A 19,969-nucleotide genomic window follows, 5' to 3' on the forward strand; every position below is an offset into this window, starting at 1 on the left:
CAACGAAAGAGTAGCCCCCACTTGCCGCAACTACAGAAAGCCCGCACACAGCAACAAAGACCCAACGCAGCCAAAAATAAATAAATAAAAAAATTTATTTTTAAAAAATAATAATAAAAAAATAATAAATCCAAAGTAAGCAGAAGAAAAGAAATAATAAAACAAAAACCTGGTTCTTTTCAAATATCAATAAAATTGATAAATAGCTAGCTAGGCTAACAAAGAAAAAAGAAAAGACACAAATTACTGACATCAGAAATGAAAGAGGAGACATCATTGTACATCTCATGGACATTAAAAGGATAATAAAAGAAGACCATGAAATACTCTATGATCACAAAGTTGATAACCTAGATTAAACAGACCAATTCCTTGAAAGATACAATTTGCAAAATTCACACAAGGAGAAACAATCTGAATTGGCCTATATTTATTTAAGAAATTGAATCAATAATTAATAACTTTCCAAAACAGAAAGCATCAGTCCCAGATGATGGTGAATTCTGCCAAACATTTAAGAAAGGAAAAATACCAATTTTTGTACAACCTCTTCCAGGAGACAGAAGCAGAAATACTTCCTAACTCATTCTATGAGGCCAGCACTATCCTAATACCAAAACCAGACAAAGACATTACAAGAAAAGAAAACTAAAGACCAATATCTCTCATGAACATAGATGCAAGAATCCTCAACAAAATGTTAGCAAATTGAATCCACCTATATATATATTATATATTAACATATATATATATAATTATACACCACAGTCAATTGGGACTTATTCCTCGCATGTAAAGTTGTTTCAATGTTTGAAAATTAATTAATATAATTCATCACGTCAACAGGCAATTGAAGAAAAATCACATGATCATATCAATAGATTCAGAAAAAGCATCTGAAAAAATCCAATACCCATTCATAATAAAAACTCTCAGCAAATAAAGGATAGAGGAGAAATCCCTCAACTTGATAAAGAACATCAGAGGAGAAATCCCTCAACTTGATAAAGAACATCTACAAAAACCTACAGCTAATATCATACTTAATGGTAAGAAACCAGAATCTTTCCTGCTAAGATGAGGAACACAGCAAGAATGTCCCCTCTCACCACTCCTTTTTCAACAGCATTCTGTGGTAGTCCTAGATAATGCAATATGACAAGAATAGAAAATAAAATGTATACAGACTGGGGAAGAAGACATAAAACTTTGTTTGCAGGTGACAGAATCACTTACATAGAAAATATGAAAGAACCAACAGCAAAAAGAAACCTCCTGAAACTAATTCACAGTTATAGCAAGGTTGCAGTATACATGGTTAATACACAAAAGTTAATTGCTTTCCTATATATTATTAATGAACAGTGGATTTGAAATTAAAAACATATCCATTTACATTAGCACCCCCAAAATTGAAATACTTAGGTGTAAATCTGACAAAATATGTACAATGTCTATATAAGGAAAACTATAAAACTCTAATGAAAGAAATCAAAGAAGAAAATAAATGGAGAAAAATTTAATGTTCATGGATAAGAAGATTCAATATTGTCAAGATGTCAGTTCTTTCCAACTTGATCTATAGATTCAACACAATCCCAACCAAAATCCCAACAAGTTTTTTTTTAGATACTGACAAAGTGATTCTAAAGTTTATATGGAGACATAAAAGACCCAGAATAGCCAATATAATATTAAAGGAGAAAAATAAAGTTGGGGGACTGACATTATCCAGCTTCAAGACTTACCACATAGCTACAATAATCAAATGTGGTATTGACAAAAGAATAGACATATAGGTCAATGGAACAGAAGAGAGAGCCCAGAAATAAGATCCACAATAGTCGACTGATCTTTCACAAAGGAGGAAAGGCAATACAATGGAGAAATGAAACTTTCCAACAAATAGTTTTAGAACAACTGGATATCCACATGCAAAAAAATGAATGTAGAGGGACTTCCCTGGTGTCGCAGTGGTTGAGAATCTGCCTGCCAATGCAGGGGACACGGGTTCGATCCCTGGTCCGGGAGGATCCCACATGCCATGGAGCAACAAAGCCCGTGTGCCACAACTACTGAGCCTGTGCTCTAGGGCCCGCATGCTGCACCTACTGAGCCTGCACACCACAACTACTGAAGCCCACATGCCTAGAGCCTGTGCTCCACAACAAGAGAAGCCACCGCAATGAGAAGCCCGCACACTGCAATGAAGAGTAGCCCCCACTCGCCACAACTAGAGAAAGCCCGCATGCAGCAACGAAGACCCAATGCAGCCAAAAAAAAAAAAAAAAGAATGTAGATGGAGACTGTACATCCTTGACAAAAGTTAATCAAAAATTAATCAAAATGGATCATGGACTTAAATGTAAAATGCAAAACTATAAAACTTCTAGAAGATAACATAGCAGAAAAATCTAGATGACCTTGGGTTTGGTGATAAATTTTTAGATACAATGCTAAATCTAGGAAAGAAATGACAAACTAGACTTTATTAAAATTAAAAACTTCTGCTTTGTGAAAGACACTGTCAAAAGACTGAAAAGACAGGCCAAAGACTAGTAGAAAAAATTGCAAAAGACATATTTGATAAAGGATTGCTGTCCAAAATATATAAAGAACTCTTAAAACTCAACAGTAAGAAAACAAACTTAATTTAAAAATGGGCAAACCCCCTCCCCCAACCCTAACTGTTTTAGTATACACTAGCAATGACCAATTAGAAACTGAAATTTAAAAACATATAGCTCTATAAAAAGAAATACATATAAATTTAACAAAACACATATAGGATCTGTACGCTAAAACCTACAAAACATTGACAAAAAGAAGTCAAAGAAGAGCAAAATAATTAGATATACAACGTCCATGGATTGGATGATTCAATTAAAGATGTCAGTTCTTTCCAAATTGATTTAACACATTTCCAATCAAAATTCCAGCAGGTTTCTTGTATATATAAATAAGCTGATTCACAAATTTTATGAAAAAGATATAAAGACAAAGGCACTGTAATAGTCATAATAAAACTTGAAAAAGAGATTGAAGTTATATGACAGTCTCAAAAAGACAAAACTATAGTAACAATGAAGAGATCAATAGTTGCCAGGTGTAGGGAGAGTGTGATTATGAAGTGGTACTACAAGGAAGTTTATGGAAGTCATGGAACTGTTCCATTTTCTGATTGTGGTGAATCAATATATATGTTAAAATTCATAGAACTGTATGTCAAAATATCATTTTTACTGTATATGAATTTAAAAAATAAAATATAAAAAATTTAAAATACATTGTCTCTTTCCAACAAAAAAACTTGCTACATTATAAATACTTCCTTAACACCAGAACTATTTTGTGCCTGAACCAACAAAAAGCATCACGCTTAAAGGTGACACTCTGGGGACTTCCCTGGCGGTCCAGTGGTTAAGACTTTGCCTTCCAATGCAGGGGGTGAGGATTTGATCCCTGGTAGGGGAGATAAGATCCCACATCCCTCGGGGCCAAAAAACCAAAACATAAAACAGAAGGAATATTGTAACAAATTCAATAGAGACTTTAAAAATGGTCCACATCAACAAAATCCAAAATAAATAAAGGTGACACTCTGGATGAATTCCCATTAAAATCACGAATAAGACAAAGGTGCCATTATTACTACTGTTTAATTTGGAGGTGCTAGTCAACACAGAAAAGTGAATTTTAAAAGGGGTGTGAAAGTGATAAGGTAAAATATCTTAAATGTATAGATATGATCGAGTACTTCAAAAACTAAAAAGCATCAATAAAAATATTATTCAAGGGCTTCCCTGGTGGCGCAGTGGTTGAGAGTCTGCCTGCCGATGCAGGGGACACGGGTTCGTACCCCGGTCCGGGAAGATCCCACATGCCGCGGAGCAGCTCGGCCCGTGAGCCATGGCCGCTGAGCCTGCGCGTCCAGAGCCTGTGCTCCGCAATGGGAGAGGCCACAACAGTGAGAGGCCCGCGTACCGCAAAAAAATATAAATAAATAAAATAATAATAAAAAATAAATAAATAAAAATTATTCAAAACGGAAAATTATTTAAATAAGGTGGCTTAGTAATAGAGAAAAAGTGGGAGGGCAAATGAACAACCTTTTATAAAGTAAGGAATTCAACTGACCAATTTTTTTTTTGGTTTTTTTGGCGGCACGGCATGCAGGATCTTAGTTTCCCAGCCAGGGATGGAACCCCTGCAGTGGGAGTGCAGACTCTTAACCACTGGGCCGCCAGGGAAGTCCCAAGAATGCTTTTTAATAATGAAAAAGCATACTTAAAAGTTGTGAAAAAGAAAATACCACTTTAAACATCAAATGAGCAAAAAAAGTTCTTAAAGCTATTACTTCCCAAGTTTGTTGAGGGTATGAGGAATGGGCCCTCAAATACTGCTAGAAGAATAATAAATTAAAACATGTAACTTTTCTGGAAGGCAATACCAATAACAAAAGCATTTTCTAAAATCCTAATAATTTTTATTACATCCCTTTGATCTAGCCGTTTCACTTTTGGTAATTTATCCTAAGAAAATGATCATTATTGTATACTGAAAATTGGCAACAAAGATGTTCATCACAGTTGTTCTTATAATATCAAAGCACTGGAATTTTCCGGTGGCGCAGTGGTTAAGAATCCACCTGCAAATGCAGGGGACATGGGTTCGAGCCCTGATCCGGGGAGATTCCACATGCTGTGGAACAACTAAGCCTGAGCACCACAACTGCTGAGCCTGCACTCTAGAGCCCGCGAGCCACAACTACTGAGCCTGTGTGCCACAACTACTGAAGCCCGCGTACCGAGAGCCTGTGCTCCGCAACAAGAGAAGCCACCGCAATGAGAAGCCCATGCACTGTGACAAAGAGTAGCCCCTGCTTGCTGCAACTAGAGAAAAGCCCATGCGGAACAACGAAGACCCAATGCAGCCAAAAATAAATAAATTAATTAATTTTAAAAAATATTGAAGCACTGGAAATAAGCTAAAGGCTCAACCCTGGAGGTCTCAGATTTTGTCCTCTGCTCCTAAATACTCTACCCAGGTGATGTCATTGATGGTTTTTAATTGTACTCTTACATATCAATTATTCCCCAATATAAATCCCACCCCCACTATAACTTCAATCCAGACTGATATACTGAACCGCTGATTAATCTTCCCATTTGGATGTTTGCAGACACCTAACTCAGTGTATTGAAGCTGATGTTTTTTTCCCAACAAATCTGTCATTTCTCTTTTTCAGTGATGGCCTTATCCACCAGACTGCCTGAGCTAATAATCTGGAATTCACCCTAGGTGCTTTCCTCTCCCTCACTGCTCCCTGCCCCATATCAGATCAATCATTCAGTCCTGTTGACTCTACCGCCTCAATCTCTCTCTAGTGTCCAGGACCTATAGTAAAAGAGGTAGTTTACAGACATCTATGGCACTCTGGCCTTTCTTGCGTCAGCGTAATAGGGGAACTGCCATCTTATTCTCCCACCACCTGCCTCTCTGAGTCACTACCCAACCCATGGCTGTGGGTGGCTGCCTATTCTATTTCACCCTGGCAACAGATCTGGGGCTTTGATCCCCACCTTCCATCATTATCACATCAGAAAAATTTAACTATTGTTGCCTTAATCCAGACAATGAGAATATGAAAAAAGTCCAGCCAGAATCTGAGGTCCCAATCTTATTTCAGAACTGGCTGGGTTGAATCTGCTACCCCATCGCCATCCTGACCCAGCAGAGTGAGAATGCGGTATACCATTCATCCATTCCTCCGACTTGATGCTAAACTCGTAGGCTGTCGTCCACAGCTGCTCGTAAGGCACTTTGTTGGTCATCACGCTTTGTAGAAGAGGGAAGGTACTCTTCTCCTTTTCCAATAGCTCCTCCTCCTTATTGATCAACTGCAGGGCAAAAGGGGATGCTGTTTATTGGGTGGGTGGTTCTCCTGGACCCTAGAAGCCACCATGGCAAGTTCCCCAGTGCTTTGAAAACCAAGTTGAGGAAGATGCGTGTTCATCTGGAGAGTAAGACAGGAAAATAAGGCATGAACTCAAGCAAGAATGTCCCTGTGCTACCTCTGAGGGCCATGGCAGCTGAGATCTAGCTGGGGGAAACTTTATGGTAATTTGCCACTTGCTCCATCACTTTGGCTCCAACTGTATCATATCCATATCCCCATTTTCCCAATTTTCATATGTACTTTAGTTAAAGTACATATGAAACTGTTAACACAATGTTGCCTTCTTGCGCTGAATTGCCTCAAAGGTAAGAACTTTAATGATTAAAGAACCTACTAGTGAACTTCAGGGCAAGTTACTTAGCTTCTCCAAGACTTAGTTCTCCCATTTTAAATAGGGATAAATGAAGATACAGTACCTACCACAAAGGTTTATTATGGATATTATTAAGTGATATATCACACATGAAGTCCTTTGCACATTGTGCACATAATACATGCTCAATGAACGTGAGCAATTATTCCATTATAATTCTTCTTTGTGTACTCAGTGACTAACAAAAAAGCTGGTATAATGTAGGGGTGTGGAAAAAGGTAGTCGAAAGCACCAATGAAAGAACTGGTCAATCAACTAATACTATCCACCTGACAGGTGATGTTAGGAAAACACAAAACCAAGGGCCAGAACCAACAGAGCAGTACAGTCATAAGTTCCCATCCCAAGACCCCAAACCTCAAATTCCACCAGTGCTTGATCTAGGTTCTTTGAAAGCTCATTAAGCTTTTCAACATTGCTCTTCATTTCTTCTGTGGTCATCACTTCACGTTTCCTAAAACCTTCCAGTTCCTTGTTGTAGCCCTCAAGTTTTGCCTCAAATTCTGAGCATCTGAAAGTAAAGACAGCCCAGTCACACTTGGACTTTCCATTTATCAGCATTGCTCACCCAATTCAAGCCTGGGGAGAATTTGATCTTCTGATACAATATATGTAAAACTTATAAATATATGTTATTATATATAATTTGTAATCCCACCTCCCAGAGACAGCTGCTTTGAACCTATGGTGGTTAAATATTTCCAGATGTTTCTCATATAGGTAAATATATATCAAAAATATATAATACATATGCTATATAATATATACATGTATAAAATTTATGTATATACATATTATTCATTTATCCATTAGGTATTTATTATTAAGTGCCTAATATCAAGAACTGCTCTAGGCATCAGGAATATATTTGTGAAGTACACTATGAAGCTCCCTACCCTCATGGAGCTTGTATTTTAGTTTGGGGAAACCCAGACAGTAAACATATATGGATGGATGAATGAATGGATGAATGGAAGGACAGATGGATGGATGGATAAATCCATACATAGATAAAAATGAAATATTTCTGATAGTGATAAATGTTCTGAAGAAAACAGAACAGGGCAGAGTGCCTAGTGGATGCAAGTGAAGGGCTACTTTAGCCAGAGTGATCAGGGAAGACTTTTCCAGAGATTTATCTACTTCATCCGTATTATCAACAAAGCAGTTCTCAAATTTACTTCTCCCTTTTCCTAACGAGGTAGATTAACACAGTGTTAAGTGGACAGGTTCTAGAGCTGGACAGGTTAGGTTCAAGTCCCTACATTGCAACACAGTAGCTACATGACCTTGGTCAAGTCCTTTAACCTCTGTATGCCTCAGCTAAAGAAAACAGGGATGGATAAAGTACCTACTTTAGTATTTAATAAGCTAACATATACAAAATGCTCAGAATTAAGCCTGGTACATAATGATCACTATAAAAATGTTTAGTCTCATTCACTAGAATTTAAACTCTATCAATGCAGTTTTAATCTCCTTAATGCCTTTTTGTATCTCCAGCACTTAGAAGAGTGTCTGGCATAAAACAATCAATACTCATTGAATGAATAAGGGGATTTGCCATTCAGAACAGCTATAGTAACACACCATAAATTTGGCTATTATCTTAAGAACACTTAATCCTGTTATGGCAGTTTTGATGTTCTTTTTTTCTTCAACGTAATTTAAGAGAGTTAATTTTCAATGGTTTGATTTGGGTTTTATTTCTAATTACACTGTGTGGTAAGCAGCCTCTGGTAAGGTCCCCAAAGAGCCACACCTCCTGGTACTACATATCCTTCTGTAACTGTCTCCTTTTGAGCTGGGCTAGACCTAGTAACTCACTTCTAACAAAGAATATGGCAAAAGTTATGGGATGTTACTCTCAAGATTAGGTTACAAAAAGACTGTGACTTTCTCTCTCTCTGTCTCTCTCCCTCTCTCTCTCTCTTTCTCTCTCTCTGAAGGAAGCCAGCTGCCATGCTACGAGAGGTCCATATAGCAAGGAATAGAGGGAAGTTTCTGGCCAGCAGCTTATGAGGAGCTGAATCCTACTAACAATCCTGTGAGTGAGCCTGGATATAGATCCTCACCCAGTTGAGCCCTAAGATGAGACTGCAGCCTTGGCTGACATTCTGACTGCAACTTTGTAAGAGACCTTGAGCCAGAGGTATACTCTAAGCTGCACCTAGATTTCTGACCCACAGAAACTGTGAGATAATGAATGTTTGTTGTTTTAAGTTGCTATTTTTCAGAATGATTTGTCATGCAGAAATAGATAACTAATACACACTATTATAACAGAGTATGGCCAATATCGTTTCTGCTTCTTTAAATATTTTTTCTTGGGGAGGGGTTCCTAAAATACGGTCAATTTTTGTAAATGTTCTAAGGACATTTTAAAAAATATATTTATTTATTTGTTTATTTTTGGCTGTGTTGGGTCTTCGTTGCCGCATGCGGGCTTTCTCTAGCTGCGGCGAGCAGGGGCTACTCTTCGTTGCAGTGTGCAGGCTTCTCATTGCAGTGGCTTCTCTTGTGGCAAAGCATGGGTTCTAGGCATGCGGGCTCAGTATTTGCAGCTTGCGGGCTCTAGAGCGCAGGCTCAGTAGCTGTGGTACACGGGCTTAGCTGTTCCACAGCACGTGGGATATCCCCGGATCAGGGGTGGAACCCATGTTCCTGCATTGGCAGGCAGATTCTTAACCACTGTGCCACCAGGGAAGTCCCCTAAAGACATTTAAGAACAGTTTTTTCCATTGTAGAGTAGAAGGTTTGATACATATCCAACAAATTAAGTTTCTTAATTATTTACTTCCATTATCTCCTTATTCAAGTTTCACTTCATTTATTTTTAATTGAGTGATTATTTGATATAAAAGGGTTGATGACTGCTTTAACGTTATTCCACCCACCTAAGTAACCGTGTTTGAATCACTAATGTTTTTGCCTTGACTTTGACTCTATCTGATATTAATATGGCTGACTCCGTTTTCTTTTTCCTCATATTTGCATGCAGTACTCTTGCCCACGGACAAACTTAAATTTTCTTTGCTACCTATTAGCACAGGAGATCAGGGACAAAGATTAGTAACAGGATTTAAATCAGTTATTAAAATTTTATAGGAAATACAGAGGACAGAGGAACATATTAAATGACACCCCAGAGGTACAATCAGGAAAGTCTAGATCTGGGGACAAAAGACTTGGTTTCTTCAATAAATAAATTACAAGGAAAAAACCAAAGGAGATGGAGGGGGGACCTACAGATAAAAAGAAATCTAAGAGACATGTCAACCAACTGCAGTGCTGTAGACATTTTTGAATTCTGATTCAAGTAAACAAACCATAAAAAGAAAAAATTAATTATATCATTTTGGTCCCCAGATTAAAAACCATCAGTGACTTTCTACCATACTTAATAAGGAACCCAAACTCATTACCGCGACTTCAAGGACGTGCTCCTCTAACTCTTCAGCCTCCTTTTATAGCTACTCTCCTTCTTAGGCAAAGGTATTCCCATGGTGGAGCCATTGCTCACGCTATGCTCGATGCCTGGACAGGACCCCCTTCTACTCTCTCCCTCCCCACATCTTCCCTTGATGGGATCCTTCTCATCCTTCAAGTCTTATTTACATGAGCCTTTCCCTGACTTGCCCATTGAATGCAATCACTGTGCTCTGTCACCCTGTTCTTTTCCTTCCTAGAGCTTCCATATTTATCTGCTTTATCTTCCATCTCCCATGCCCCTTTTGTTCTCTGTATCCTCAGAGAAGAGGAATGGAGACAGGAGCCCAAGAGGAAACTGGGCAAGGTGGCCACTGCCACCCTCTCCTTCCCCTGATGGTTTTTCACCAAAGTCTTAAGGATTCAAAGATAGAGAACATAAGTGCTATGAGAGACAGCCTGCTTCTTCTCAGATTTTTGTTTTGTTTTGTTTTGTAATAATCTCTGATTTTAGAGTCTGGTAGGTATTAATTTTAGAGAATATCCTTACTGGAAAAAAGTCTCATTCATTCACTCATTCATTCATTCATCTAAAGAGTAAGCACCTGCTATTTGCAAGGCACTGTGCTCTATCTGGATCCCAGAACACAATCTGGGTACTCCCCCTAAGGCACCTTTCTTTCTTCCCAGAAGATGCACTCTTATGGCAAAGAGCAGCTCACATTCCTGAGATGTCCGTCATGTATATTCCAGGTCACTTCCAGGCCCGTGGAACCTACCACTGAGTGGAACAAAATGAGGGGAAAGCGGATTCTCCTGTTATCTACACAATTAGGTGCTGCTGGGTGCCTTTTCACATCGTTAAGATTCTTCTTGAGGCTCCAAACACAGACACACACACAAAGATAAATCTCTGATAAAAGCACTCTTGAATTCTTCCCAGAGGGAAACAGTAAACAAACTCAGTGATAATTGTAAAATATTATGATTATTATTGTTTTAAATTTCTTTTTTTAAATTTTATTGATGTATAGTTGACTAACAATATTATTGATATATTGGTCTCAGGTGTATAACGCAGTGATTTGATATTTTTATGGATTACACACCATACAAAGTTATTATAAAATATTGACTCTATTCCTTGTGCTGTGCATTACATCCCTGTAACATATTTTATATTTTATATATATATATATATTTTATAACTGACAGTTTGTACTGTTTTAAATTTTTTACAATTGCTTAGCACATTACAGTTTCTAAAGTGCTTTCATGTCCATAATATATACATATATAAATGTATGTCATTAGTAAATAGTAGATACTCAGGAAATTCAGTCAAGTAAATTGAGTTCTATTCGTGGGACCACCTGGAGTCTATGGGAGAATAATGCAAGAATTTTTAAATGGTGGATTGGTCAGAATTCTGGCGGGAAATAGAATTCACTCTGATGTTTAAAGAAAGAGACTTTAATTAAGGGACTACTTACAGAGGTGAGATGTGGGTAGGGTTAAAGGAACAAAGAGGGGAGAGTGAAGCACCCAGAGACTAGCCTCAGAGGGAAGCCATTATGATCCCTAGGGATGAGGGGATAATGAGAACTGGAACCACGGAGGAGCAAGAATTGTCATCCAGGAAGGAGGCAGCTACTGGCCAGAGCCCCAGAAACAAGCAGGGAGGGAGAGGGGAAGAAGCCCAGCAGTCACTCTCTAACCTCCTGAGTGCTCTCCACTGGCCTGGCCCTGTCTGGATCCAACAGACACGGGAGCCAGAGGCTACAGACTGCAGGTATCAGCCAACCAGGCAGGGAGCGGACAGAGGAAAGGTGGAAAAGAAATTGGGAGAGGGAGTGGGGACAGCAAGTGGGGAAAAATAAGCATTGAAGCCAAAAAATTCTCGTGGGCTGGAAAAATACGGTCAAGTCTCTTAGAGAGGGAATGGGATTGTTTCCACAGAAGATGAATGAATAAATGAATATTGTTAAGCCCTCCTCAAAGGTTTTTCTCAGGATCTACGCAAAAATGATGGACAGCAAGTTTAAGACTTCACCAAAGAGAGGGCTGAGCCCAGGGCTGCAGGTAGCCCCTAGAGCTGCTCCTCTGCTGAGTTCTGTGGTTGAGAGCTCAGGGACCAGTTGATGGGGTCAAGCTAGAGTCGCCCTCCGAGAAGAAGAAGCTTGGCACTCTCCTCTCATCATAAATGACACCTGTTCCCATTTCTTCAGGAGACACCCCTCACTCCTCTTAACTTCAACAGTTACTGTAAATGGCCTTACAGTAATGTTCTAGAAGTACGCTCACAAGGTAGTGGTTTGGAAGTTAAGAAGCATTTTCTCCCCAAAGAAGTCATCGTTTAAGTGCAAAAGAAGCTGACCACTCTTGAATGCCTGTCACGCGCTGGACACCACCTAGGCGCCACTTCAGACCATTTCATTTCATCCTTCAATACAATGACACCTCTCATAAAATGAGATGATCTGAGATTGGTTCTACTATCCCATTTTCCAGATGAGGACACTGAGGCTCAAAAAGATGAAGAAATTTGCTCCTGTTCATCTAACTTACAAAATGGTTCTGCTTCTTGGTGAGGCATCAGAACTCAGTTCCATGGGGGAGGCTGTGTGTAAGGGGTGAGGGGGTATAGGGGGATCCTATACTTTGTGCTCGATTTTTTTGTGAACCTAAAACTGTTCTAAAAATAAAAATCTATTAGTTAAAAGAAATCAGTTCTACTCATTGGGCTAAATTCTGGGTTCTGGGGACAGTAGTCATTTAGGTAGAGGAAGAAGGCTGTAGGAAGAAACAAATACTCACACACACACATCTTTTGTTGTTGTTGTTCTTCTTCTTCTGGACAACAGACCTAAGTCATATTTTGAAGGTAGCAACTAAGTGGGTTTATCCTTCAGCCCAAACTCCCGTTCTGTGTAGAAATCCCTGCTTTTATCTACCCTATTCCTTTCTCCTGAGTATTTGCAGGGATTATGGAACCTAAAGTTGGGTAGTGGGAGTTTCATGTGTGATGGGGATGGTAACTGGTATGAATCTGCAGTTCCTAAACAAAGTGTTACAAGCTGGGATGTGTGTGTTTGTGTGTGCGCACGCGCACATGCACACAGGTGTGTCTTTACCATGTATGTGGTACTTGGCCCACTTCACTTGATATTGTCTGATGTTTTCAGTGTGCGATATTTTCTTTGTCACTGCATTAAAATATTTATTTAGCAGTCAAACACACTTATGTGTCTAGAATAGAGCACAGCACACAGTAAAAATCCATGATAAATACTCAATGAATAAATGATTACAGGCACATTAGCACTGAACGAGACCAGCTGCAAAACAGGCAATTTCTCAGCCTCCAACCATGCCTTTATTATCCTATCTTGATATCTCACATATCTGTAGTCTCCAATGTAAGGCTGACAATTCTGCTATTATTATTGTGAGGCTATTATTACATGTTACTATTTTTGTGTTTTTCTCTCTGCACCACTAAATTCCAATTGTTCAAGGCAGGGAGAGAAGGCATTGGCCGGCGTCACTACAGTGAAGCAGGCTTAAAGAGAACATACTTCAATGGGAAACAAAAGGAAATTCCTTCTCCACCAATTGTCTTGCGACTTCACCCACGCACTGCTGGGTGGGGTGGCTCTAGACAGAACCAGGAGCATGTGGCATGTTATGAAGCTGGGTATCATGTCTAAAACAACCCCAGACTTTCCCTGTACCTTTTAATGAGGTCCGTCTCTGCCTGATCCCTCTTGCTAAGGAGAAGGTTTCGGCTGTTTTCAAAGATATCTTCAATCTGGTCTGGCCAGAGGAACAGAGTACTGTTCAGTTTGATATCCTCTTCTGCAAAACACACACAGTCTGTTCTAGGACAATGCTCAGCATAGGTCAACTCGCAGGGAATTAATTCGGCAGAACAAGAGGTCAACAGAAGTGAGTATGGGGGTGGCAATTAATGAATGGGCCCATTATTGATGAATGATAGCCAGCATTTATTGAACACTTCCCACAGGCCAGGCTAGAAGGTAGATGGTATTATCATCCCCGTTTTAACAGATGGGAAACAAAGTTAAGCCAAGTGGTCAAGGTCACACCAGTAGGAGACAGCAGAGCAGATTTCAAACCCAGGTCTAAGTCTAACCAACTCCAAAGCCTATGTTCTAACCATTGTGCTTCATTATCTTCCCAGGCTAGGTCTGAGTAGAAACCTAGGTTGAAGTTCAGTACTATTCTTTAAACTATTTCACCTCATCTGAGTTTCAGTCTCCCTTTTGGCTAAAGGTCAGTGATAATATCAATGCCAGATGCCCTACCCATCTTATGGCTCTGGTCAGTTAAAATGCCCTGGGTTCCCTCTGTACCCTTGGGAATTTAGGAGGCAGAGACCACAATGAGAGAGTCCAGGTGGCTGGTTATGGTGGACCACTTTCCACTCCCAGTCCCTATATCTACCTTCCATAACCATCTCCCCTAAACACTGTGAACACCAGGTAATTCACAGGTATTTCCAGGTGGAAAAGGGCTCTGAAACTTGGCTTGTAGAGGGCATATTAGTTTTTCCTTCAGAACCCGGTCCTTACAAAGTTAGGTCCTTACGGAGTCCTAACTTGGCTCAGTAAGCCTTGAAGGGGCCCTGATCATTTCTTTCCTTTTAATATATGCAGGAGCATGAAGGAAAGTGCCCTGGCCTCCTCAAAGGTGGGATTGTATTTAGATTATAGATGAATGCAACCTACCCACTTATAAAAGGACTCTGCATTTGAAAGTGACTTTCCCAGGAACACCAGGCATAATATGCAAAGACAGGCATCTAAGAACCAGTCAAGTTCCTAGATATTTCTTCTTTTTGTCTAAAAATAAGATTCTCTTTGATTCAAATTCCGGTGTGGAATTAGTGCCTCTACTATATGGACACACTTGCAAAGTAGCTCTCCTGATACTGATATTTAGTGGTAGAATTGCTAACTCTCCTTCCCCTGGCTCCTTATCCTTAAAAATATAAATATACACATACAGTTGCATGTACACACATGACATTGGACTTACGGGGCAAGTCTGCATAGTCCATCAGGAACTCTAACCGTTCAGCTGCATCTTTAAGTTGCCTCCTGAGTTTGAACACGGTGACATCGCTGGATTTCTTTAAGAATTCAATGAGGAATACCAGCTCCTCAGTGTTGACAGGAATCTCACTGACTTTGTCTGCAACGATGCTGTACTGATTACAGATGCTACAGGGAAAGAAACAGCCATCATCATTATCTAAAAATAGCTTTCTTATAAGACCCACTATACTAAACAAACATGGTTCCTATTTGGAGACTAGAACAATGTTTTCCAACTTTTCTCTACCAGAAAATTCTTGATGGATAATATTCATATACATACCATATTTTAGAAATAATAACAGTAGAAATGATAATAATATATGACATGTACTAGGCCCTTTACTATATGACATGCCCCATTCTAATCACTGAATATTAACTCATTTAATCTTCACGAAAATTCCAAGAGTTAGGAACTATTATTATCAACATTTTATAATGGAAGAAAGGGAGGCTGAGTAACTTTATCCAAAGCAACATGATGTGTAGATGTTAGAGCCAGGATTTGAACTAGTGTAATTGATTCCAAAGCTTGTACTCTTAACAGATACACCATGGGTAAAATACAGATTTAGACCAAAACAATAACCAATATCACCACTACCAACAGCAGCAACTCCTCAATTTTATGTTGAAGTAGAACACTAAATTAATTTGTAATCGCTCCTCTTAACAGTACACCAGCAAGTTTATCCTCATGTGCTGCAGGTAATTTCTGGTGGCATAGAGAAACTTACATTCATCTACTGGGACCACTAGATCTAACTGCCCACTTATCCTTGAACACAAGACTGTGAAAAAATATGTTATTATAGGGATAATTTGAATATGCTCTAATTTATACAAAAGCTAATGAATGACAGTCTTCAGCATTTTAACTACAATTAGGAACAAGTTATTTGCAATATATCCATGCCTAGCACATGCCTAGTAGCCCTCAAGAAATGTTACCAATAATAGCTATAATAGTTTTTGTTATTATTAATTGATCATTACATGTTGATGGTCATACACTATAGATAGATAAAAACCACTCCTCTCAATGTTTTCAGTCCTTGATATTCCTTCTTAATGTGTGGAGACCCCTCCACAATGAAGGTAATTGCATCAAACTGATGAGAAAATGATTAAAACATCTTTACAGATGATGCTGGGATTTTAGAAATGAATTTTTATACAATTCAGAAACTTGCTATACAGAAAACTTATCTATTGTGCTACATGGATTCACAGTATTCTCCACTTTTGGACTCAGAGCTGGATTATATTTCCCAGCCTCCTCTGCATTTTTAGTTGAGTATTTTACCAGTCAGTTTGGACTACCATAACAAAATATTACGACTGGGTGGTTTAAACAACAAAAATGTATTTTCACATAGTTCTAGAGGCTGGGAAGTCCAAGGTCAAGGTACTGACCTATTTGGTCCCTAGTGAAGTCTCTCTTCCTGGCTTGCAGATAGCCACCTTTTCGCTGTGTCCTCACATGGTGGAGAGGAAAGAAGCTCTGTCTGTTTCTCTTCTTGTAAGGGCACCAACCCTATTGGATTAGGGCCTCATCCTTTTACCTCCTTTAGTCCTATTATCTCCTTATAGGCCCTGTCTCCAAATACAGTCACATAGGGCATTAGTGCTTTGCTACAGACTGAATGTTTGTGTATTCCCAAAATTTGTATGTTGAAATTAATCCCTAATGTAACAGTATTTTAAAAAATTTTTTATCTTTATTGGAGTATAATTGCTTTACAATGTTGTGGTAGTTTCTGCTGTAAAACAACAAAGAGAATCAGCTGTATGTATACATATATCCCCATATCCCCTCCCTCTTGAGCCTCTCTCTCACCCTCTCTTTCTCACCCCTTTAGGTCGTCACAAAGCATCGAGCTGATCTCCCTGTTTTATGCAACAGCTTCCCACTAGCCATCCATTTTACATTTGGTAGTGTATATATGTCAGTGCTACTCTCTCACTTTGTCCCAGCTTCCCCTTCCCCGCTGTGTCCTCAAGCCTGTAACAGTTATTTTGAGGTGGCCTTTGGGAGATAATTAGGTCATGAGGGCTATGCTCTCATGAATGGGATTAGTGTTTTTATAAAAGAGACCCCAGAGACCCCTCACCCATTCTTCCATGTGAGGATACAATGAGAAGATGATGGTCTGTGAACAAGGAAGCAGGCTCTCAACAAACAAATCTGCCAGAGCCTTGATGTTGGACTTCCCAGCCACCAGAACTGTTAGAAATAGATTTGTAGTATTTATAAGCTACTCAGCCAATGGTACTCTGTTCTAGCAGCCTGAATGGACTAAGACAGGATTCAACATATGAATCTGGGGGAGACACAATGCAGTCCATAGTAGGTATGGTCATGTGATTGAGTTCCAGTCAGTGGGAAGTAGGAAGCAGTGATAAGTATCACTTTCGGGTACAGCACATGAAACTGTCCTTGCATATTCCTCCATGCTCTTTCTTCCTGCCAACAGTCTAGGATATCAACACTTAGAATGACCTTGAAGGCTATATGTTAAAGATGTAAAGTCATCATCTCCTTGAGTCTCTGAATGCACACAATATGTCTCCCCACCAATCTGGAGCTATCCCGAGCAAGAATAAACTATTATTTTCAATCATGACACCTTGGGTCTCTTTGTTACAGCATGTAGCCTAGCCTAATATAGGTAGATCCTCTCAGTGTGATAGACTCCCTCTGATAAGAATCCATTCTTCTTCCCTTTTGCATGAGAAAGCATAGAGTAAATATCATGTGGCTAACCTATCCGCTTCCTGCAAGGGCCCAGAAGAGTGGTAGCAGACGCACTGTGAAATAAAGAAAAAATATATGTTGGTCTCTGCCCCAGGTTCCTAGCACAGAGCCCATGAAACCCCTGTAATTTCATGGATAATAAGAGTATCTTTTGTTCTAGTGAGGTGACTCAGGGTGGGCTCCTAGATGGCTCCTGGATGAGGAGTGGGTCACTGGAAACACCAAGCCATGATTAGAAGCTTGGAGCAAATTAATCAAACCCAAGAAAGGGGTCATTGGAACCTTCAATCTATAGCTGGCTGCTCAGAAGCAAGGCGACAACCTGGACTTGTAACTGGAGTCTGAAGTAATGGGGGGCAGTTTTATAGGACTGAGCCCTTAACCTGTGCAAGCTGATGCTATCTCTGGGTAGACAGTGTCAGAATTAAGTTGAATTGTAGGGCACCTGGCTGGTGTTACAGAATCGTGTGGTGTGGAGAAAATCCTCCACACATTTGGTGATCAGCAGAGGCAAGAATGAAGTGTTCTATATAAATGTAAAGGGGGGGGAGTCAAGATGGCAGAGTAGGAGGACATGGAGTTCATGTGTCCTCACCACTAGGGCACCTACCAGGTGCTGGTGGGGGACCCTGGACACCTAAGGGGACAGGAGGGACCCCCAAGCGACTGGGATGTGGGGGGAGGGAGGGGGAAGGAGAAGTGGAGGCTGGACAGGACAGGCGCCCCTGAGGGATGGCTGGGGGAGGGGAGGGGCTCCCATGCCTGGAGGGACACACTCACAGCGAGGGGATCAGTGGGGATGGGGAGAGATCCTCTGGGGATCGGAGGATCAGAAGGGAACACAGCCAGCGTTTCCCCCGCCCACTTGGGCCTGGGGAGCCTGCTGAGGTCCAGGGTCTGATCCTCTGCCCTCCGAGGCCCCTTCCTGCTGCTGTGCCCTGGGGGCGTGGGAGGAAGGGAGGGGGAGGAAAAGTAGAGCGTAGACAGGGTCAGTGCCCCTAATGGGAAGCTGGGGGAAGGGAGGGGTTCCCACACTCGCTTGGGAGGGGCCCATCCAAGGTGAGATCAGCCAGCAGGAAGGGAGAGAGACACTCGGGGTAATAGGAGGATCAGAAGGAAACGGGCCAGTGTTTCCCCTGCCCACTCTGGCCCCAGGGGGCCTGCTGAGGTCCGAGGCCTGAACCTCAGCACTCCAAGGCCCCCTCTGGCTGCACTGAGCCTAGGCACTACCCCTCCACCCCCTGCCTTTTACCTCCGCTCTGGTCCTGAGCCTAGCCCTGCCCCCGCCTAAGCCCCCGCCGGACCTAAGCCCCCCCACCTCTACACAGCTAAGGCCTTTTCCAGCTTTTTGTTTTGTTTTGTTTTGCTGTTGTGGTTGTTTTACCTTGCTTCTTCTTTTTTTTTTTTTTTTTTTTTTACAGTTGTTGATTACAACTTTATTTACAAAAGCTAAAAACTTTTTGATGATCCACACTTCAATGTCCTTCAGCATGGATTTTCAGGAATAAATTCACATAAAAGTCAATTCAGATTTCCATTTAAATATTGGAACCAATAAAAAATGTGGCTTTCAATCTGCCACTGTCAACAATACCATCCTTAGGGTAAAAATCTTACATTGTATTAAAAACACAGAAGGCTATATACAAGAAATGTTATTTCTAATTCTGCCCACTCCATTTTCTACCATTCCACCTAAATTCTTTTTTTGTTGTTGTTGAATTTTATTTTTTTAATACATCAAATTCTTATTAGTTATCTATTTTATACATATTAGTGTATATATCTCAATCCCAATCTCCCAATTCATCACATCACCACCACCACCACCCCCACCACTTTCCCCCTTTGGTGTCCATATGTCTGTTCTCTACATCTGTGTCTCTATTTCTGCCTTGCAAACCGGTTCATCTGTACCATTTTTCTAGATTCCACATATATGCATTAACATATGATATTTGTTTTTCTCTTTCTGACTTACTTCACTCTGCATGACAGTCTCTAGGTCCATCCATGTCTCTACAAATGACCCAGTTTCGTTCCTTTTTATGGCTGAGTAATACTCCACTGTATATAGGTACCACATCTACTTTATCCATTTGTCTGTCAGTGGGCATTTAGGTTGCTTCCATGACCTGGTTATTGTAAAGAGTGCTGCAATGAACATTGGGGTGCGCGTGTCTTTTTGAATTATGGTTTTCTCTGGTTATATGCTCAGTAGTAGGATTGCTGGATCATATGATAATTCTATTTTTAGTTTTTTAAGGAACCTCCATACTGTTCTCCATAGTGGCTGTATCAATTTACATTCCCACCAACAGTGCAAG

General features: G+C 40.2%; 1 protein-coding gene across 1 annotated transcript in view; it reads right to left on the minus strand.

The window, feature by feature from the left end:
* DNAH3 (dynein axonemal heavy chain 3) overlaps positions 1-19,969 on the minus strand; it is a 188,767-nt gene that overhangs the window by 128,156 nt on the left and 40,642 nt on the right. Inside the window, exons 14-17 of the mRNA XM_060033062.1 lie at positions 14,823-15,007; positions 13,496-13,619; positions 6,690-6,843; positions 5,756-5,900 (exon numbers count right to left, since the gene is read on the minus strand). Of these exons, the coding sequence (XP_059889045.1) occupies positions 5,756-5,900; positions 6,690-6,843; positions 13,496-13,619; positions 14,823-15,007 (608 nt within the window). The remainder of the gene's footprint in view (positions 1-5,755; positions 5,901-6,689; positions 6,844-13,495; positions 13,620-14,822; positions 15,008-19,969) is intronic.

The sequence above is a fragment of the Delphinus delphis genome, chromosome 15 (genome assembly GCF_949987515.2).
Source record: "Delphinus delphis chromosome 15, mDelDel1.2, whole genome shotgun sequence".
Lineage (NCBI taxonomy): Eukaryota > Metazoa > Chordata > Mammalia > Artiodactyla > Delphinidae > Delphinus > Delphinus delphis.